The 22,433-nt window shown below is 50.2% G+C and overlaps 1 protein-coding gene across 13 annotated transcripts in view; it reads right to left on the reverse strand.

The window, feature by feature from the left end:
• Nucleotides 1–1,845: 1,845 nt before the first annotated feature.
• The window catches only part of LOC122377394 (protein retinal degeneration B-like), a 34,519-nt gene continuing 13,931 nt past the window's right edge, over nt 1,846–22,433 (reverse strand). For 4 of the 13 annotated variants that reach the window (XM_043357372.1, XM_043357373.1, XM_043357374.1 and 1 more), the window contains exons 8-26: nt 21,831–22,100; nt 21,347–21,460; nt 19,036–19,116; nt 18,511–18,648; nt 18,054–18,216; nt 17,572–17,810; nt 16,827–17,000; nt 10,027–10,186; nt 9,524–9,633; nt 8,566–8,733; nt 8,043–8,344; nt 7,424–7,663; nt 7,052–7,200; nt 6,699–6,848; nt 6,066–6,246; nt 4,511–4,649; nt 3,870–3,990; nt 2,999–3,118; nt 1,846–2,610 (exon numbers count right to left, since the gene is read on the reverse strand). In XM_043357372.1, the coding sequence (XP_043213307.1) occupies nt 2,469–2,610; nt 2,999–3,118; nt 3,870–3,990; nt 4,511–4,649; nt 6,066–6,246; nt 6,699–6,848; nt 7,052–7,200; nt 7,424–7,663; nt 8,043–8,344; nt 8,566–8,733; nt 9,524–9,633; nt 10,027–10,186; nt 16,827–17,000; nt 17,572–17,810; nt 18,054–18,216; nt 18,511–18,648; nt 19,036–19,116; nt 21,347–21,460; nt 21,831–22,100 (3,161 nt within the window). In that variant the 3' untranslated portion in view covers nt 1,846–2,468. Of the gene's footprint in view, nt 2,611–2,998; nt 3,119–3,869; nt 3,991–4,510; nt 4,650–5,988; nt 6,247–6,698; nt 6,849–7,051; nt 7,201–7,423; nt 7,664–8,042; nt 8,345–8,565; nt 8,734–9,523; nt 9,634–10,026; nt 10,187–16,826; nt 17,001–17,571; nt 17,811–18,053; nt 18,217–18,510; nt 18,649–19,035; nt 19,117–21,346; nt 21,461–21,830; nt 22,101–22,433 lie in introns of all 13 variants that reach the window. The other 9 variants (XM_043357381.1, XM_043357378.1, XM_043357379.1 and 6 more) reach the window with 4 other exon arrangements.

Consider the following 22,433-nt stretch of genomic DNA (forward strand, 5'->3'; position numbering starts at 1 on the left):
TTCTCGAGGTTGACGATCACAGCGCAGCTCAATTGGCGTCCGTCGAACTGGACCTATTTTCACTTTCATCCTGCGGCGCCAGACTAACAGCACTTTTTTTTAGTGGCCCCAACTTACGTTACCGGTCTCGCGAGGAGGGCGGGTAACTACGCCGCGCAAAAGAAACCGACCGTCCTAGCTAAGACCGGTGGAATATGTTCGTTAGTAAGAAAAATGCAATTTATGAAGTCTTTGATATGCAACATGACCCTTTCCGGTCAGGTTGACCTTGACCTGAGATCAAATTTTCAAGTTGACCTTTCAAGGTCAAGTTATAGTTCATTAGATGCGTCTTGACGACAGGAACACGATGCCGGTAAAAGTAAGCTCGTACAAGGCTTGGGTCAAAAGTTATTGCAGAAAAACTTTCCGAAAAAATCGGTTATTTTTGCAGTTTTTGCCCCCTGCAGGCAAAACCGTTGACGTTAGGTCAAATCTGAGAGAATTATTCAGAAAGGGCGTTAATAGGGCTATCGAATGCGCTTTTCCGCGGCGCTGTAGCTCTATTGGTTCCCGAGTTATGCGTTGGCTTCTTCGAAATTGTCGACATTCGACCTGGAAATCGGCGAAATTTTGCCTTCAATGACCTCTGGTGAGTGGTGACCTGACCTTTGACCTGACCAAAAAATTGACCGAAGTGATTTCCTCATTATTTTTGACGTTCTTTCGAACGCCGCCTTCCGCGTATCGCTACGTGGCCCAGGAGCCGAGTTAGAAGGGGGTGTGTGTTTCCCCCGCCCCCCCTCTCCCCCAGCAGGGCGTGGAAATCCAGGACCCCCAGCTGGGCGCGGGTTAAAAGACGATTCTGAAACACCAATTTTTTACCTCAGGTCAATTTTCAAGGTCAGAGGTCAAGGTCAAAGGAAAAAAGCACTTGTAGTAGGTACCTCAAACGAAGTGTTCCAGAGGATGGCAGGATGCACGAAATGGGTTGCAAAAGGCGGGAAACTAAGAGAAGGATCTAAGACATCCTATGATGTACTCATAGGATGTCTGATGTCTGATGTATGATGTACTAGAGGTCAGAGTCAATGTCACGATCAAAATTCACCTCAAACTTTGCACTCTTTCGTATTATCCTACACACTACTTCATTTTTCTAAATATTTTTAAGGTGCAAGTGCATGTGAAATCGTTGAATTTATTTATCTTGCAAGTAAAAACAGAAGGGAGAAGGGGAAATAAATGTATCGCTTCACATGCACTTACAATACAAGACCAAAAACCGGCGAAAGTTACGGACTCGCTTAATGAAACGAGGCCCAGACTGGCCCAGACCAAGAGCAGACAAACAACGACCGACCCCTCGACCGACCCAAGAGATGCAGAGGAAAGTGCCTGATTTGAAAAAAAGAAGTGGGCTACAACTAGACCTCGACGTCGTCTTCCAAAACCCAAATAACCATGATTCTTGATTCTCGACTGTAATCGCAGCGAGGATTCTTACATTACCGAATAATTACTGGTGATCCCGAGACATTATCAATCATTTTGCGAATGCCGAGAATCTTGGCCGCACACGCTTAGACGGGGGGAGGGGAAACCAATAGAGAATGCTACGTCACGCTACCAACTGGCCAGACAAAGTTGAACTTCACACGGGCACTGAACATTTAGTCATTGGTACAAAAACTACAAGCTATAATTGTACTGACAACGCTACCTACATTGCAGACCAAATCATTCAGTTTCAAAATCATCAGAGTTTCGGACGGGTCATGTGCCCACTGCCCCCTCCCGTAGCCCAATCACTCGATGCGATTCGAAACCTAGTCGGTCAGCCGGTGAATTTGAAACGAAATCGGATCGTAACAGTAAATTGCTGTATTGGTTCTCATTCTTTAAGACATGTGGAACTGTGTTGAAACAATTAAAATTTTGAAGTCCCATTATTGACACAGACAGAAATTAAAAATTAAAAAGGCCGAGGCCACTGGGTGTACATTTCTAGTACGAGGTCATTGGTTGCAACTTGTCACTTGCACACATTGAACGTCACATAGTATCATTTGAGAATATCGCTGCGGTCGAATGAGTCACGGACCGTCGTAGGGCCACCGACCGTCATCACGTTCTACATGTCAGCTACGATAAAACTGGCCTTCGGAGGCGGGCGGGCGCGTCCCTTTCACGGCGACGCCAGGGGCGGGACTAACGGCAGAAGCGACACTGAACTGTTAGCGCGCCTGCACTACAACACTCATCAAGATCTAGTCAACAACAATTCGCACACGTTCCGGCTGGTAACTGCATTAAATAATACCTTAAGTCTTCTCAGCGTTTGAACATTACCACAGGTCGTTGGTCAACACACCAACGAGAAAGCGTATACAGTGACGGGCGGTCGGCGCGCGGCCGCGGAGGAGCGCGGCGCGCGCCAGCCGCCAGTCGGACGACGGACGCCGTCGGATGGCCCGGCGGGCGCCGTGCTATCTGGCCGTCTTGCCGCGAGGCGCCAGCCTGCGTCGGCTGAAGAGACCCTCGCTGGCGGAGGGCTGCTGCAGCGACGGCGACGTCGGACCGGCCGACGACGCCGACGTCGCCGGGAACGACGTAGCTCGCTTGGCAGACCTGCGACAGACGGTCGGATGACGGATAAATCTCAGTTCAAAGAATAGAGAATGACATTGAAATCTATCAAAATGTTAGGGAGTTTTTTCGTCCCCCATTAGTGTTCCCCTTTGAGTGACGGCAGCTAAGTATCGACCCACAGAAATCCCTCTCCGCGGTACCGTGAATACCGTGACGGTCGAGCTATACTATGGGACCACGAGATGCGAGCACGTTCGTCGTCTGTGGTGCAGCAGCCGAAGTGAGCTGATATTTCTATAATAAGTGAAAATAACTATCGGTTGCAAATAATGTAACATAGGAGGCAATTGAGTAATAAACTGCAATAACACCAACTGCAAGGTCCAATGTGCGTGTCCCCAGCCCACCCAGGGTATAAAACACCAACCAAAAGAAGCGTCTATGCGGCACGGGCAGTGGCGAGTGCGTCTGCTGGCCGGGCGAGGCGGGCGGCGCCGGCAGCGACTGGCCGGCCGCCGGCCACGTGGGCCGGTGCACGAGCGTGGTCCTGCGGGCGACACGGCCGTCACCGCTGGCCCCCGGCGGCCGGGCTCGCCGACAGGACCACATGCAAACCAAAACGAGCGCTACGGCCACACGGGACGGCGACGGCAGGCGCCTCCTCGGCTGCCTGCTGCTGTGTAAAACCAAACTCGTACGGCACACGGGCTAGGAAACAATACAACTCTTATCGGACATATGTCCAGGGGGAACTTTTTACTTTTGGGAAGAAACGATTGAACAACACAACACTAACAAATATGAGCTTAATCCAAATTTAAGCGATTTTTCGACTATTTTCCTTTGTATTTAAGAGTTGTGTTCTTCCTGTATTTTTGAATAAACTGATATTGCCTAAAGCGGGCATCAACGCAAACTATGAGGGCATGCGCCATGCAAAATGTACCCATTTGAAATAGCAGCCGTGCAAAATGTGTTACACCCACCTGCTATTAGTCGGGTCTTGATAAACTATACTTTGGATGCATGTAACGAGCTACTTAAAATCACACACCATGCATAAGAGAAAAAGATAAAATAAAATAAGCACTTTTTTGCTTTTTACCCGTTATGGAATAATTAGAAAGCTGAACGGTTTCGTAAAAAAACTTCCTTTCCAAATGAAGGGTGATGAGAATATATCATCAGCTTGCGTAGCGCAATGGACGTGACGATGCTACACATAAAAAATCATACCACCACTTCCCAACCCAAGTGATCGTGCCGAAGGAGGCGGACGTGCTATGTCAATCACTCACCTTCGTCGCGTGAGGGCAGGGTTGAGCCCGAAGCAGCCGCGCGGCAGCACCATGCGAGCGTTACCCTTAGCGGCCCGGCTGCCTCCGACACTGGTCAGCTCGGCCAGGTGAGCCACATAACCTGTGAGCGTCCCGGCACACCAGTCGCCCCGTCACCGCAGTCCCCGGGTCACCGCCGCCGGGACGAGCCATAGGAGCGCTGTCACCAGCCCGCAGCACACACTAGTCTAGCTGACTAACAGATCTGTATCTGACCCACACCAAGCCGAGGGTAGGATGAGTGTGTAGGGGTAAGTCTAGCCCGACATATTTCTGCAATTGCTTGGGTGTGAGCCATGACTGGAAAAATGGAAAACTAAAAGCTTCGACTATTCTGAACCTATAGGCACGGCCGGCATCCCAATGACATGGGAAAAACTGAGCGAATAACCTTCATGACAACTTATTAGCCCAAATCCCAAAATCATGTTATGCCTTGGAAGCAGACGTGCATACTGCATTCTGTATTCAATCCCCATAACAAACATTGCAGAAATGATAATTTGTGATTTTAGGGCGCCCGGACTTCAGTGAGATACTCGGCGCCCATACGCTGTAGGACAAGTTAGGATGACACTCGTCACGCATCGTTTTTCGCTTACCGTCCACTAAAAAGTCGGCCTGCTGCTTTTTGGACATTTTGCCGACTATGTGGATCTGCTCGGGTCGGAGTCCCACGCTGGCGTACATGGCGATGTCCTTGCTGCTGCCGTAGCCGGCGTGTATGATCATCCTGGACTCCTGAGATCACACAGAATGGCCAACCAGCCGTCACTGACCGGCCTCAATATGAGGTGCAAGTTAGTCGGGAGCAGTAAACGTCATTTAGCTGCAAACCTTCAACAAAGGATGTAATACATAACGCACTGAAGTTTGACAACCACACATTTAGAGATAGGCATGTAGTAAATCGACATTTCTGGCCATAAAATTGCGTTATGTTACGAATCCCATCATATAAATGTTTGAATTCAATAATTGAGCGATTTAGGAAAATCCAAGGAATGAGAAGTTAAGCAACACACAGGAACACCATATGATAACAATGATTCCACACTTCAATCATATACATATTTCGACTAAAATGCCGTTTTCGTCACATCACTGCAAAATAAGCAGGACGGGGACTTACTTTCAGGCAGGACAGTTAGAAGTCGGGTACTCCGAAACATTTATCTGTATAATTGTATTGTTAAGATAGCGATGTTCTATAATGCTACATTAGTTACACAAATCTTAGGGTTGTAACCACATCCCAAAGGTATGCAGCGGTTTAGGGGCAAAAAGCTTCCAGCGTCGGTGGCTCGCACACGGGGGCGTAACGCCACTAGGGTAACTGGTGGTTGATCTCCAGTAACTTATGGATCGCTGGGGACCATCTCGACAAAACCAGCAAACCAATCCACTCCAATAACACATACATATTGCCGCTGGAGCGTCACGCCCAATGACCTGGAAACCATGCGTCAGATTCAGCCGTATCCGTTACATTGTGCGCTCGGGTGTTAATTCACAGATAGGTTATTCTTATCCTTCGAATGTGAGGTCAGATAATATGGACATTGGACAATGGACATGCGGCAGTTCCTGGTATCTGTCTGTCAAGGCTGTGCTTGTCCCGCAAGGTCTTGCAAAACGTGTACCTATTTTAACTGGTACTGTGAAGAAAGGGACAAAAAACGTATTTATGCTTAGTTCAGGGTCCGCTTGAAAAAAAACCTTCCCTGCATTTACCTTGATCATTTTAGGTCATATAAGGTCAAGTCAACATATTGTGACGTTAGGCTGGCCTGTTGGATTTAAAGTGCATTAGGATAATTGGGCATGCGTGAATTATGTGCATGATGCCAGTTAATGAACACGTCGTAGTTTTGATACCAATGGTAGCGATATTATTTTGTCAGGCCACGAATATGACCCAATAAGGAACAAACTGGAGAATTTTAAACACCCTGGCAGCCGCTTTGAGCAATTACAAAGACTGCGAAAGGTGTTCATTACCAGATACAAATGAAAGCGTTAACTCAGTTTTAATCGGCGACACCTTCCTACAGATGCATGCACAGAAACCCGAAAGCACCTTAGAGATGTGTTCATCCTGAACCAGAGGTGAAACGAGCGCAGCGGAGCCCGGAGGTCACGAGGTCACGTGCCCACCTCGACGAGCTGGCGCAGGTAGTCGGCCTTGTGTTTGAGCGGCTCGGTGGTCAGGCCGTCGGCGAACGACACCAGACCGTGCGGAAAGTTGTGCTGCGACAGCCAGGAGAGCACCTTGCGCCGCTGCATGTCCGGACGGCCCGTCACGTAGATGATCAGGTAGCCCAGCTCCTGCCAGTGCCTGCCATCACAGGAGGATAAATAATTGAATTATCGGCAATGGTTACACAATCTACCCAAGGCAAGCTACCCTGCTCCAAACAAGCAAATATTTTGTCGGTAGAAACTTGTTACACGCCTTCCGAGGTCGTGCTCAAATTTTTCTTTTCCCTGATCACCCGCGGCATGAAGGCATAATGCAGACTTATTTGTAAAGTTTGTCGCCTGTAGCAATGTTAGATTTTGTACATTTGTGCTCATCTCGAAATGCCGGTTGAAAAGCATCACACCGGCATCATTTGGCACGCAAGAGACTCAAGGGAGCATACCGTTTTTCAACGCCACCGCTTTGACTGCCAGAAAGCGAACACAATGCGCAAAACCAGTTGAAACCATCCATTCGCACCCTCTCACACCCACCCATTCACTCTCAGCTAACATCCCACACAGCTGCAGCCGTCTCTCTGCACTGACCTGACGACGTCGACGGATGAGGCGCGCACCTTGGGGTCGCGTCCCGTCACAGACATACTGGCCGTGAACGAGCCGTCGATACTGAACACGACGCACTCGGTCTGCGGCGGCACCACGCACAGCTGGAAGTCGCACCACGTGTGGTCGCCCCTGGCCGACAGGCAGGCACACAAGGTGTCAAATAACGCGTGCCGTCCAGAAGCCTGCTAGACGGGCCGCTTACTATCGGACATGGGGCAGACTCGAGAAGAGAACACGCACCGAACGAGTCTTACCACGACGAAGTCAGGTCTTCGGTCGGTCCCGCTGTTAAACAGTGTGGTACAGAAGACCCGTTGTACCTCTGGTCTCACCTGACGACCATTTTGATGGGGTACAGTCCGTATCCGAGCGCCTTGGCCGCCGGTATGGTGAAGGTCACCCGTCCACTCTTGTCGGAGACCTCAGTGCCAAGCAGCAGCCAGTCGCCGCCCGGCGGCTCGGCCATGTAATAAATGTCCACCTGTGATAGAGAATTAGTGATAACACGTAGAAAGTAATGTCTAACACTGTCGGAAATGACGAGTTGTGATTTTATTGCGCCCGGACTTCAAAAGTCATCGGTGACCATAAGCTAGGGAAATCACGATCTTCAAGATCCTGCAAGGAAAATGTTTTATGACACTGCTACATGACCTGTATGTCCAAGATAAGAGAGAAGTAACTCAGCGTTCCTGGCGACCCACCTTCTCGCCTGTCAGGGAGACCATGTCGATGGGTCCGTAGGTGAAGCGCGCCGTCAGCACTTGCGGCACACCCTCGCAAACGACCACGTCGTTGCCGCGGTGGTTGGGTGTCACGTTCTTGATTTTGACCGAGGTGCGTTTCCGAATCCACTTTTCGCGCGGCTGAGCCGGGGAGAACAGGGCACCGGCAGCGCCGTCGCGGCTGTCGCCGCCGGCGCTGTGCTGATCGCCACCCAACAGCTGCCGGCACACGGGCAGATACATGCCGCGCGGTATCGCTCACCGAGTCAGCGCAGTGCCAACGCCTGGTCGACATGCTGATGCCTAGTCCAGTGGAAGAGAGCGAGAGGAAGAGGGAGGACTGGGGGAGGGGGGAGGAAATGGGAGAGCAGCTGGTGGGAGAGCAGGAGGGGAGCAGGAGAGGGGAGAGGGAGGGAGTGGATATAAATTTTGAAAAGAGACACATGCCCTTATTTAAAAGATAAGCAAAATCTACTTCGCTGCACCCTTTCTTCGCAATTCGTCGGACGGAAGACAGAAGGCCAACTTTCGACACTTCTATACACATTTGACTTAAGTGCTCTCCTACATCACGACCATACCACATATTGTCTCTCACATTTCTCAGAATGAAGGCGATGGCGTCCTGGCTCTCCCAGTAGCTGGCGTGAAACAGATGCGGCAGCACCTGGGCCGGGAAGCTGGCGAGACCCTCGGGGCAGTAGAGCGCGTAGTCGATGCGCTTGCTGCCCCACCACCGCTGCACCATGTGGTTGACGGTGTGCAGGTGTAGTGTGTCCAGACCGGACATGGTGGAGAGGACGGAGGCGGCCGACTCGCGCCGGAACACGCCGCCGGCGCGCCGCTCCTCGCCACCAGACGGCTCACCCAGCAGCTGCATATTGCTCTGAACAAACTCCACTGTGGTGTGGGGAAAAGGGCCGGGTTAAATTTTAAGACATAGTATTGAGAGGGTTGATTGAACATTAGGACAACCATTTAACAAAAAAGAAAACTCGAACTACTTCCGGAAACAATTTGTTTATTTGACACAACTAGTGCTGCAGGATTATTCCATTCGCTTGTCACAATAAGACTGTTAACAGAGCCTCCAAAGTCCGCCTCTGCCCGCAGCGACTCACGCAGGTGGGTGGGCTGTCCGTCGCCCAGCGGGTACTTGTGGTACCGACACACAGTCGCCGGCGGCACTGCAGCGAACCGGGAGCACAGCAGCGGCTCCAGCCGGCACGCCACCGGGTTAGTCGGGTGGAACAGGTTGTACACATTGTGACACGCCGGACGAGGCGGCACTGCCGGAGAAAGATGAGCTAATTCAAATAAATGTGCCAAGTCATTCAACCATACCCACTTAAAATACCCGAGAAACATAAATACAGTCAGGCGTATTTATAGGAAATGAACGGGACTCAGTTAAAGGGACTATCCCACCTTTAACATGGGGTTTGAGTTGAGATAGCCAAGTTTGCGGCAAGGTTCAGAAACCACTATCTATCTATGTTGCAACCCCCGCGGCCTCTTGGTGTTGAAGAAATTCGTTCCCTTCATTTGAAAATGGGCCTTGTACAAGGCCCTATCTTCAACATGGAGCGACCGTTAGTGTGACGTCACCTCGTTTAGTCATTCTGATTTAAATGGGTTTGTTCGTTGAAAAATCGCTTAAAACTTGGTCTGAACTTTGTTGTGGTGCCTACAGAGTAAAAAGAATCAGCTTTATGACAGTAATGTGGCCTGGGGAAGGAGGTACTTTTGGGCTGTGACGTCACATATTTGAAAGTTTGTGTTTGGAATATGGGAAGCCTAAGATGTTTAATGAAAAATAAATGCCAGAATGGTGTTCCTGGTCATCCAATCTATAAAGTCGGGCACAATTTAACTGGTTTTAACAACATTTTAGAAGGTGGGATAGTCCCTTTAAATCGTGAATTCAGTCACAAAATCTTAGCTCATTGGGCGACCTTGGCGATGTTCCATTCTCAGTCCAAATCAAAAGTGTTCCTCGTCCCCTGTTGCATATTTGCTCCCGATGACTCCCCACAACCACACAACCAGCGATGTCCCCGTCTGGCTGGTTGGCCGTACCTCTGTTCTCCTCGGGCAGATACATTCGCCGACTGGCGAGCACCAGTCCGAGAGGAGCGCCGAACATGAAAAGGTCGGTCACGTCGAACTCGAGCCGCCAGTGGTGATCGCTGTGACGGAAAGACATTGTCAGGGGTCCGTACGTATCGAGTCAAAACTGGCGCTCCATCCTGATATTTTCGCTTGTGGAAACCAGAAAGCCCAACAGTATTTACTGACGATGACGTACTCCGATAAAACCACACATTCTTGTAAATATGACGATGTGTTAGTCTGGCTGAGTCGGCAGCTGTGCCAGCCCTGATGACCCTACAGCCACTGCCTTGATCAGACCTACCAGCAGCCAGTGATAAAGCAACACTCAACAGTTGCACCCGCCCACCCACCTGCAGCCAGGGGGCCGGCGACTGTACCAGACTACCCACCTGCAGCCCGAGGGCCGGCGACTGTACCAGACCACCCACCTGCATCCCGAGGGCCGGCGACTGTACCAGACTACCCACCTGCAGCCCGAGGGCCGGCGTGGAGACAGGTGGCGTGTGATCGGCTCGCTATCGGAGAGGGTTCGCGCGGCTCCGGCCTCGCCGGCAGCGGCTGGCCGGGCTGGCACGTCAGACTTGCAGCGGCGCAGCTCCCGAGGCTCCCTCGACGGACAGTCAGAGTCTGATGGCATAAAATCGCATCAGATGACTGCAGAAGATCACCTACGACAACCACTTGACAGCATAGTATCGTCTACGAACAGTCAGAGTATGACAGCACAAGATGTGCTACTGAGTCGGCATATGACGATACAAGTTACCCATGAGGGTCAGAATCTCAGGGTAAAAATCCCCTAACGACAGTATCTGAACAAATATCGTCTATGGATACTCATGTCTGTCTGATGCGGATACAGTTCGGTGAATCAGAGATATTCATTTGTGGCCGAGACGTGGCTTGCGCGCAGTTTCGCCGGTAAACACTAATGGAGGATTCCAAAAATGCAATGTTATTGTGCTACTGCGAACACAAGCTCCGTATGATTGATCCGCTTTTGATTTAGGGCTAAGCGATGAGATGTTTATTGCGATGAATCTGGACCATTTCACAGCAGTGCTGTCGCTTGTAGACTCGGTCGCACACCGACATCGCGGAGCGGTAGCACACAATCGGTTCAAAACCGCTAGTTAGATTCGGACACAAAATGCACATTGAACTATCGACTTCCCATAAAACACCAGCGCGCTGCGAATCCAATAGTAACCATCTGAGACCGTGCTAAATAAACGCAGAGATGATTTGCGCATCATTTATAAAGAAATGTATCTTAGGCTGAGGATGAAAGTCAGTAAAACTGGTAAAACTAAGCATTCTTGAAACCAACGTACAAATTTTTCATTCTCGCTCTTTACATTACAAATGACTTTCCTCGTCTTCAATGCTCTATGCCCGACGGAGTTTCCCCTCACTGTCCCGTCGTTTGTCTAGCGACTCCAGAACAATGCGCTCACTAACGTTAATTCTAGTCTGCCTTGACCTTTGACGGCATTCATATCGTCTATTAAAGGGACCCTCCCACCTTGAAAAAAGTTTATGAATTGGCATGAAAGTGATGTCGCTCGGTTCAGAAAGAGCGAAAACGAATATCTACCAAATTTCACCGAAAAATATTCACCGGTTTTCAAGATATTAGACTTTTACTTTTGTTTACTTTTTTGGTATCTCCGCTGTTTCTAGCGACTTTATTTTAGAAGTGCGGCGTTTGCGGCAAATGTTGCGCGCAAATAGCATATACCACCGCGTACTACAAAACGTTTTAGTCAAACATTTAAAATCGTTAGATATTTGCGCTGACGTCACACATTCAGAGGGGTATTCCTAAGCATTAGCCCCTCTGAATCAAAATGCTGCAATTTTGAAATTCAATATTTCCGATTTAAGGCATTTCTCGATGTTGTGAGTGCCGAAACCGGTAATTGTGAGCCAGGGACCCCATTTTGGCTATCTCAACTCAAATCTAATGTTAAGGTGGGAGGGTCCCTTTAATAGAACTTAGTAAGTCGACGCGAAATCCGGCTACGAGATTATAGGTAAATGGAATTTACAAAACAAACTGGACAGAATAGCTTCTCCGATAAGTAACAAGTTGAGATCACGTCAAATGTCCATAAGCCGGTTAAGCCTTCACTATTTAACACGCTAAGTCTTTTTTTTTTGTTCGCATGGCATTGATAATAAGCCCATGCACTAAGATGTTGAAATTCGGTGTAATTGAATAGGGAAGGTGCATAGCAAGATTAAATCGTTATGTAGGATCATGACCGTTTTTATATGATGAACTTAATTCTGGACATGTCTTCTTACACGGGCACGGAGTCATCTACGAGTGTGCGGAGAAGGGAAATGTGTCTCATGGCTGTGACTGATCTACTCGGTGAGGGCCGCGCCGGACTGGTGTAAATATGTGTGTGTGTCAGTCCGGCTGCTACTGGCAGTACTCGGTGTCGGTGCCGGCCGCAGCCTCTGGTGTATGTGCGCATGTCTGTGAGTTTGTCGCTGCTACTCACCGTACTCTGTGTCGGTGCCGGTCGCGTATATTCGGATGCAGTATGAGCAGAGCATGGGTCCCGAAAAATTCTTCAGAAACTAGAGAAATTCTCGCGGGGCAGGACGTCTGTCAAACTAGCAGCGAGCAGCGAGCAGCGAGTCCAGCAGCGAGAAACGGGCCATCCCGATTTAGCTGAACATTTGCTCACAGAGCCTTCTCAGCACGCTGATTCCGAAAATCATGGTCTCTAGGGTAGGAATCTTTACCGTTCTCGAGATAGAACCCTCTAAAGTTTTCGACACCCATGACCGGGCCATCCCGATTTGGCTGAAAATTGGCTCACAGCTCTCACAGAGCCTTCTCAGCACGCTGATTCCGAAAATCATGGTCTCTAGGGTGGGAATCTTTACCGTTCTCGAGATAGAACCCTCTAAAGCTCTTACCACCCATGACCGGGCCATCCCGATTTGGCTGAAAATTGGTTCACAGCTCTCACAGAGCCTTCTCAGCACGCTGATTCCGAAAATCATGGTCTCTAGGGTGGGAATCTTTACCGTTCTCGAGATAGAACCCTCTAAAGCTCTTACCACCCATGACCGGGCCATCCCGATTTGGCTAAAAATTGGCTCACAGAGCCTTCACAGCACGCTGATTCCGAAAATCATGGTCTCTAGTGTGGGAATCTTTACCGTTCTCGAGATAGAACCCTCTAAAGTTTTCGGCACCAAAGACCGGGCCATCCCGATTTGACTGAAAATTGGCTCACAGAGCCTTCTCAGCAAGCTGATTCCGAAAATCATGGTCTCTAGGGTGAGAATCTTTACCGTTCTCGAGATAGAACCCTCTAAATTTCTTACCACCCATGACCGGACCATCCCGATTTGGCTGAAAATTTGCTCACAGATCCTTCTCAGTTCTCAGCACGCTGATTCCGAAAACCATGGTCTCTAGGGTGGGAGTCTTAACCGTTCTCGAGACAGAAACCTCTAAAATTTTCGACACCCATGACCGGGCCATCCTGATTTGGCTGAAACTTGGCTCACAGAGCCTTCTCAGCACGCTGATTCCGAAAATCATGGTCTCTAGGGTGGGAATCTTTACCGTTCTCGAGATAGAACCCGCTAAAGCTCTTACCACCCATGACCGGGCCATCCCGATTTGGCTGAAAATTTGCTCACAGAGCCTTCTCAGCACGCTGATTCCGAAAATCATGGTCTAGGGTTAGAATCTTCACCGTTCTCGAGATAGAACGCTCTAAAGTTTTCGACACCAAAGACCGGGCCATCCAGATTTGGCTGAAAATTTGCTCACAGAGTCTTCTAAGCACGCTGATTCCGAAAATCATAGTCTCTAGGGTGGGAATCTTTACCCTTCTCGAGATAGAACCCTCTAAATTTCTTACCACCCATGACCGGACCATCCCGATTTGGCTGAAAATTTGCTCACAGATCCTTCTCAGTTCTCAGCACGCTGATTCCGAAAACCATGGTCTCTAGGGTGGGAGTCTTAACCGTTCTCGAGACAGAAACCTCTAAAATTTTCGACACCCATGACCGGGCCATCCTGATTTGGCTGAAACTTGGCTCACAGAGCCTTCTCAGCACGCTGATTCCGAAAATCATGGTCTCTAGGGTGGGAATCTTTACCGTTCTCGAGATAGAACCCGCTAAAGCTCTTACCACCCATGACCGGGCCATCCCGATTTGGCTGAAAATTTGCTCACAGAGCCTTCTCAGCACGCTGATTCCGAAAATCATGGTCTAGGGTTAGAATCTTCACCGTTCTCGAGATAGAACGCTCTAAAGTTTTCGACACCAAAGACCGGGCCATCCAGATTTGGCTGAAAATTTGCTCACAGAGTCTTCTAAGCACGCTGATTCCGAAAATCATAGTCTCTAGGGTGGGAATCTTTACCCTTCTCGAGATAGAACCCTCTAAAGTTTTCGACACCCATGACCAGGCCATCCTGATTTGATTGAAAATTTTCTCACAGAGCCTTCTCAGCACGCTGCGGCTGATTCCGAAAATCATGGTCTGTCAAATCGACCGGGCCATCCCAGTCAAAGCGGGATGGCCCGGTCATGGGTGGTAAGAGCTTTAGAGGGTTCTATCTCGAGAACGGTAAAGATTCCTACCCTAGAGACCATGATTTTCGGAATCAGCGTGCTGAGAAGGCTCTGCCCAGTAAACATGCCGACGTCGGCCCGACGTCGGCTGGATGTCGGATATGCCCGCATGTTCCGACGTCCAGCCGAGGTCCAGCCGACGTCGGGCCGACGTCGGACCGAGATCAATTGCTGAGGTCCAGCCGACGTCGGGCCGACGTCGGGGCGACGTCGGACCGACATCGGCCGCTGTTTTGACCGTTAAAATAATATAAAATACGTGTTTCATGTTTCATAAAGAGCTTCTGTATTCAAAATATCCTCAGGAAACTCAAATATTCCTCCACGCCGCAACCCCCTGATCCGGACTGGACGGGAAACTTTATCCCATTTGGGATTGCCCGTAAGCCGAGCTCGCCCGTAGCCGGGTGCGGTGAGTGCTTGGGGGCTGCTCGGCCTATCCTTTGGTCAGGCTCAGCCCCGGCAACTCACCAGGGCCGGGCCCAGTTCATATAGAAAGGCCAGTCGGCAAGTGTCACTTTGCCAGAGTGCCACTTATCAACGGGACACTTTGGGAAACGTTGGTGCAGGTGTGTAAGAGTGGCTATATGAATCCATTGTGGGGTCGCCTTTCCAATACGTGTCACGTAACAGCAATGGGACCAGGGGCAGGGACTCTATAATGAACTGGACCCAGGGTGCTCGCCAAGAAGACCAATGTCTCCATCCTATGATCCTTCCGGCTCTGATATGGTCTTGTCAGACCGAAAGGGCATAACCCAACAAAACAAACCAAACTCGTTAGCTGGCTGCGTGGTGTAGTGGTTAGCGCACTAATCTCGCGTTCGGATGACATGGGGTTCGAAGCCCATCGCCGGCTGATGCTTTTGGCGTGTTGTCCCAGTAAACATGCCGACGTCGGCGACTGGGGGGCTCGAATCCCGCCGCCGGTTGATATTTTTGGCGCGTTGTCCCAATAAACATGCCGACGTCGGCCCCGTCGGTCCAACGACAAACGATCTCGTCAACCTCGGCAAACGATCTCGGCCCGACGTCGGCTCGACGTCGGCTGGACTTCGGCTGGACGTCGGAACATGCGGGCATATCCGACGTTCAGCCGATGTCGGGCCGAGGTTGAACCGCCGTTGGGCCGACGTCGGGCCGAGCCTCGGCCCGACGTCGGGCCGACGTCGGCATGTTTACTGGGTGTGAGCAAATTTTCAGCAAAATCGGGATGGCCTGGTCATGGGTGGTAAGAACTTTAGAGGGTTCTATTTCGAGAACGGTAAAGATTTCCACCCTAGAGACTACGATTTTCGGAATCAGCGTGCTGAGAAGGCTCTGTAAGCCAATTTTCAGCCAAATCGGGATGGCCCGGTCATGGGTAGTAAGAATTTTAGAGGGTTCTATCTCGAGAACGGTAAAGATTCCTACCCTAGAGACCATGATTTTCGGAATCAGCATGCTGAGAAGGCTCTGTGAGTCAATATTCAGCCAAATCGGGATGGCCCGGTCATGGGTGTCGAACATTTTAGAGGTTTCTATTTTGAGAACGGTTAAGATTCCCACCCTAGAGACCATGATTTTCGGAATCAGCGTGCTGAGAACTGAGAAGGATCTGTGAGCAAATTTTCAGTCAAATCGGGATGGCCCGGTCATGGGTGGTAAGAAATTTAGAGGTTCTATCTCGAGAACGGTAAAGATTCTCACCCTAGAGACCATGCTTTTCGGAATCAGCTTGCTGAGAAGGCTCTGTGAGCCAATTTTCAGTCACATCGGGATGGCCCGGTCTTTGGTGCCGAAAACTTTAGAGGGTTCTATCTCGAGAACGGTAAAGATTCCCACCTTAGAGACCATGATTTTCGGAATCAGCGTGCTGAGAAGGCTCTTTGAGCCAATTTTTAGCCAAATCGGGATGGCCCGGTCATGGGTGGTACGAGCTTTAGAGGGTTCTATCTCGAGAACAGTAAAGATTCCCACCCTAGAGACCATGATTTTCGGAATCAGCGTGCTGAGAAGGCTCTGTGAGCAAGTTTTCAGCCAAATCGGGATGGCCCGGTCATGGGTGGTAAGAACTATAGAGGGTTCTATCTCGAGAACGGTAAAGATTCCCACTCTAGAGACCATGATTTTCGGAGTCAGCGTGCTGAGAAGGCTCTGTGAGCCAATTTTCAGCCAAATCGGGATGGCCCGGTCATGGGTGTCGAAAACTTTAGAGGGTTCTATCTCGAGAACGGTAAAGATTCCTACCCTAGAGACCATGATTTTCGGAATCAGCGTGCTGAGAAGGCGCTGTGAGCAAATTTTCAGCTAAATCGGGATGGCCCGTTTCTCGCTGCTGGACTCGCTGCTCGCTGCTCGCTGCTAGTTTGACAGACGTCCTGCCCCGCGAGAATTTCTCTAGTTTCTGAAGAATTTTTCGGGACCCATGCTCTGCTAATACTGCATCCGAATATACGCGTGCCGGTCGTAGCCTCTGGTGTATGTGCGTACGTCTGTGAGTTTGTCGCTGCTACTCACCGTACTCTGTGTCGGTGGTGGCCGCAGCCTCTGGTGTGTGTGGGTATGTCTGTGAGTTTGTCGCTGCTACTCACCGTACTCTGTGTCGGTGGTGGCCGCAGCCTCTGGTGTGTGTGCGTACGTCTGTGAGTTTGTCGCTGCTACTCACCGTACTCTGTGTCGGTGGTGACCGCGCCGCCCAGGCCCGGCTCGGGGCGCAGCTCGCCGCTCGGACACGCCGCGAACGTGGACACGCCCGGCGAGGGGGGAGGCGCCAGGTGGTCGTCCTCGTCCCCGCCGGCGGACAGCACGTCGTACGCCAGCAGCGAGCCCATCGAGTCGGCTGCGGGACATAACACATCAGTACGGCAGCAGACAGCACGTCGTACACCAGCAGTGAGCCAATCGAGTCGGCTATCGAAAGTTAGAAGCGAGTTGAAGGCGCATTGCGTCTTTGCATGACGAAAAAATGACAAAAAAGTTGGAAAGGTGTAAATCAACTACGTAGACCTCGTACCCCCGGTGTCAATGGGAAATATCGATGGCATCAAGCAGTACACTCCAAGATTGAATATAGCAAGGAAAAAAATGTTGGCCAAACTGAAGAACCGCAAAGCAATAACACTAAATGCTGGATGTATTGTGAACGCTGAACTGTGAAGCCAACCGCGAGTGAAGCAAAGGCAAATCACATAGAAAAAAGGAGAAGGTGACGATATTGGAGAACAACGATGAAAATAAAATAATCTAAGAATTATGAGAATAAGCTGCTTAAGAATCTGGCCACACGACTTAATTGCGGCCAGACTAACAATGCATGGAACAACTCAGAATTGGACGCATTATCCGGCCGTTATACAAATTCACCTATAATCAGATTACACAGAACAGACCGCTAAACTGCAGCGCCTCACCGATGATGGAGACCTGTCCCTGGAAGCCGGCGCCGGCTGGTGAGCGGACAAACTCCAGGTAGACGCGGTTCATCTCGGAGGCCACGTGGGCCACCGCCTCCCGGTGGTCGGGGGCGGCGGCGGCCAGCAGGGGGATGGCGCCGATCGGCAGCGAGTCAGTGGCAGACGGCGGAGACTGGTCCGAGCCGCCGCCGCCGCCGCCGCCCGAGCACGGGGTCGTGAAACTGTACGGCGACAGGCTGCCGGAAAACAAGGCAGGGTGTCAGCAACGCGTCCGATATAGCTGTCGAGAATTATCACCATACAACACGATAATTATCACCGAAGTACAGACCAACTCCGAGCTAACACACAATTAATAATTTTGGAACAGTTTCAGAGTCACAGCCGACCAGAAGCCCGGATTTGGATTCCAAACCAATGTTTTCGGGATGTCAGCAGTCAATAAGTCTCTGTAAATGCGTCGCTCGTTCCGCTCTGACCTGGTGAGGACGGAGATGGCCTCTGCGCACATTGACGGGCAGGGTACCAGTCGGATGCAGAGACGGCCCTGCAGCGCCGGGTAGTGCTGCGTCACGATGGCCTCCACAGACGCGCGGAACGTGGTGATGTCCGAGCGCTTCGTGCCGCGGTCCGTGTGCGCGTCTGGCCGGGACACGGAGAGAGCGTGAGTACTGGAGGCGGACCGGGAGCACGCCTCTACGGACTTCAGACGTGCACTGTTCTGACATCAATGTAACCACAAAGGCTGTGTAAATTCGGTCACAACATTTGATGCTTGTCAATGCAATCCGCCGAAGTAAGAAGTAAGAACTACCGGTCAAGAGTTCATTATTGGACCTCGCTCTACACTTGAGAGCCACTTAATAAATGCTGAGTCCTGCCACACAGAGGGTGGTGCCAGGTCCTGCCACCACCCTCCAACACTCCCGTCCTCACCGAGCACACTGCCCGAGTGGAGCACCAGCAGCAGGATCTCAAAGCTGCAGGAGCCGACCGCCGAGCCAGGCTGTGGACTGCCCGAGCTGACGGGCTCCGAGGGCTGGCTGGTGAGCAGGCCCGGCGACGCCGACAGCTCTGTCGGCCCATACAGATAAATATAACGTCAGCACACCTACCTCACGCACATGGATGATGCGCCAATTCTGTGTGGCTTCAAGTCTGAGCGACAACAGATGCACATTCCACATGGTTTATTTTCCCCATTGAAAGACGTTCTGTCAAAACATGGGTTATCTGTATTCGTTGTCAGTTGTTTTAAACTACCCTTCTCGAAATAAGCGGTTTGGTACTTTGCTTAAAAAAAATGCTTCAGCTGGTAGGCATAGCTTCGAGTCTACCACTTCATTTTGGAGTCTCCAACTTCGCTGTTATAATTTTTACACTTAGCTAAGTTTCACTTGGCAATGACATGACTACCGCGGGCGCCCAGTGGCCTGTCTGTTTCCTCCGATCACGGCTCACCGTCCTTGGTGGCTCCGAGCGGGTCGGAGAGGAGCTCCAGGCTGCTCCAACGGGCCAGCGTGGTGCGCTCCACCACCTCCTCTGTGGACAGTGGGACGGGACCGGGCTGACGCAGACGGCACAGAGCGGCCGGCCGACCACCGATCCAGCAGCGCAGCCGGCGCCCGCCCGGCCCAATACAGTCGCAGCGCCTCAGCGGCAGGGGTAACTGATACTCAGCTGATGAGCTACACAACGCAAAGTAAACACAAGTTGATGATACCGTTACCGTGCGGATGAATTTTCGGTATTATTGCCTACACTTGTTTCGCATGTATAAAAAACAGCTTACGAACTCCACCTCCGTGTCTTTCAGAGGTTTATACTGATACAGTAACTCAACGTACCTTGTTGTACTGGAAATCTCCCTGTTTCAATCACGAGCCAATCTCATATTTTCATCACGACTCCAGATAGTCAGTCTAAGGATTACGCCGCAACTATCAAGCCTCCGTATATTCGGTCAAAAATTGACCCATTTGAAGCTAATCACCTTCGTAAAAGTATACACCCAAATGCGGCTGAACTTTCGAGTTTGAATACCGTAGCGAATTCCCAAACGATGTGTCTAGAAGGACTACATTTCACTTTTTTCAGCCATGCACTCCCGAACCCAGTACTGCAGCACGCCCCTTGTCTTGCAAACAGCTGTCGACTACATCCTGATGCGGCAATGTTGGATTCCTTTCACCCAGCCCAATGTCAGCAGCGAGACTAGTGCCTAACAGGCGCGAGACGAGTACCATGCCAGCCAGAGCAGCGGCCGACCAGCCTGGACTATGGCGCCACGCTCCATCGCGATGTGAGAGCAGCAGATAACAATTTCACCAGCACGACGTCTGTTGCGAGTTATTTACATATGTTCTGAATTGCGCGTTGTTCTAAATAAGCGGCCCCACCCCGCCACATGCCCCCGCCAGACAGTGTTAGCAACTAGTTAGCCAAGCGGTCAGTTTCGTGACAACCATCACGAGAGCAGCAAGGCGCATGCGTGTCGCGGCACTTTTCTGTTCACTAACTAGGCCATGCCGTGTGTGTTGGCAATAATTCAGATTGTACCTACCCTTGATTGTGGGGATCATAAAACCTAAAAACGGTAAACAAATTCTGTCAGGGGAAGTCAATAGGTTGATAAATCGAAATCTATCTACTGAGTACCTCCTGTCTAATTGGTGTACGCTTACTCTGATAGAACAGTTGACAAAGGAATATAGACAACGCGGCTACAAACTACAGTCTACATGCTACAAGGTGGATTTGTCCAGTTGAATGCTTTTCCGATTAATGAAATACATATTTTAAAATAGACAAATCATGACACTTGTATTTTCATCACCGAGCAAACTAATAGCAACTCTGCAGAAAGTGCGTCTATTAAAATTTGTTTGGGGTTGCTTTGACATTCATACTAAGCCTTTACGTTCGATTTCATTTCATTTCATTTGATAGTATGTATGATGCATCAGCTATCCCGTCGCAAAACCTTTTCCCGAGTGGGTCGCACCAATTTCAGTAGTACGTTTTCGTCGCACATGCGACGAATTAAAGAACTGAGCGCCAGAGCATATTTACACGCTAAACAATAGAATGGACAAGAAAAGACATCATTTGATACAATGATAGAGCTATGATACAAGAGAACAAAATCTGGAAAGAGCTTCGGGTCCGAGTGCGTTCCACGAAATAAGAGGCTACAAATTCGTAAAAACGCTCGTTATTTGTAGAGCGGGTGAGAGTAATACAGACACCTTCGGAAAGTCGCTTAGTTTTTCGTTAGCTCACTACTCAATATCTCCGTTAATTCTCCATTACTCCAAGGAAATTCAGATAAGCTAGGGAGGCGGCAACAAGTGGGAACTGACGCAAAATCAACCAACGAGTTGGATTTAACACCACAAAAACTGAACCTGAAAACATTACAAATATAACAAACTATCGTCAAAGTAGTTGGCAGCCTAACTACTTTACACTACTACTTTGTCAAGCTAATGACGCCCTGTGCCACAGCCGATGCACGGCGATACAATCATGGTGACAATTCATTTACAAGTGAAACACTGGAACTTCATAACTGCTCTCAACATTAAAAATTCAACATCAATAAAGTGGACACCCATTAGCTAAACTAGATGCAAATATAAGATGCACACACAAATAGGTATGCGAATAGACATGGATCAAAAGACTATTCACACTGATGTACGTGACATTTGAATACGTATTCTATGTATTCTAACCTACACAACTGATAGATACCAGTCACATATATTACCTTCGCAGTCAAAGAACTCGTCGTCCGATGAGCCATTGACGGAGTCTCGTCGAATGCTCTCCATCCGCCAGTTGCCCAGCTGCGCCTCCAGCTCGGCTTTGCCGGACACAGAGCCTGACGAACGGGGGACGTTTCTGAGATACGGCGACCGTCGGCGAAAATACATACCGTGGCAGACTCAACAGGAGTCAACAAACCTTTATAGGGGCAGCGACTGCATTATCCGTAGGGAGCCTGGTGACGTCCCAAACCGTGTTCTGAAGTGTTATTTCTGTAGCTAGAGTTGCTCCATAAAAGAACTATGAAGGCTACAAAATGTGTTGTTGTCGATGAGATATTAATGTTTGTTGTTTCGTAAAAAAAAAGAAAACACTGCAAGTTCCCGTGAGCTGCCCGTAGTCAGCGCTCCAGTCTCCTCCAGGGTTGAAGACCACGTTTACAAAACTCCATATCACGCACCACACCGAACCCCAGCGCGACTCACCGGGCGAATGCAGCGTGAGTCGTGAGCTACTGCGGGACCAGCCCCTGCGGCGCGCGTCGGCGTCCGCGCCCTCTGCGGCGGGCCGGTCGGGCAGGTCGGCCGCGCCGCCGGGCGCCGGCAGCGCCGCCTCCTCAGTGGCGCCGAACTTGCTGGCCAGCAGCCGCTGCGTGTCGGCCTCGATGCGGCGGATGTCGTCGATGGCCAGGCCGTGCCACTCGTCCTGCCACGCCCACGCCTGTCGGTGGGCGCGCAGCATCGTCTTTCGCAGCGCTGCGGCGAAAAGACAGAGTGGTGACATACGTCACCACATGATGGCCACGTTAATGTTGGGTACATACGTGACAAAGAGTGATTGGTGACAACAATTGCCACAACATTGATAGGTCCGTGACGTAGTCCGTCCCTGATGGTTTAATACTATAGATCCGTAAGTCGCCAATAACTGAAAAAGAGACGAGAACTGGCCGTCTCTTCCTTTTTTTCTTCCTCTTGCTTGTGCTGTAAACGTTCCATAATCCATATTATCCCGTTTCCTATTCTACTTTATATAGGCACATGTCACTGACATGGCGGAAGGGTTTTATAATGGTTCTTCTAGAATGG

The sequence above is a fragment of the Amphibalanus amphitrite genome, unplaced genomic scaffold (assembly GCF_019059575.1).
Source record: "Amphibalanus amphitrite isolate SeventyFive unplaced genomic scaffold, NRLGWU_Aamphi_draft 000044F_arrow, whole genome shotgun sequence".
In the NCBI taxonomy this organism is placed as follows: Eukaryota; Metazoa; Arthropoda; class Thecostraca; order Balanomorpha; family Balanidae; genus Amphibalanus; species Amphibalanus amphitrite.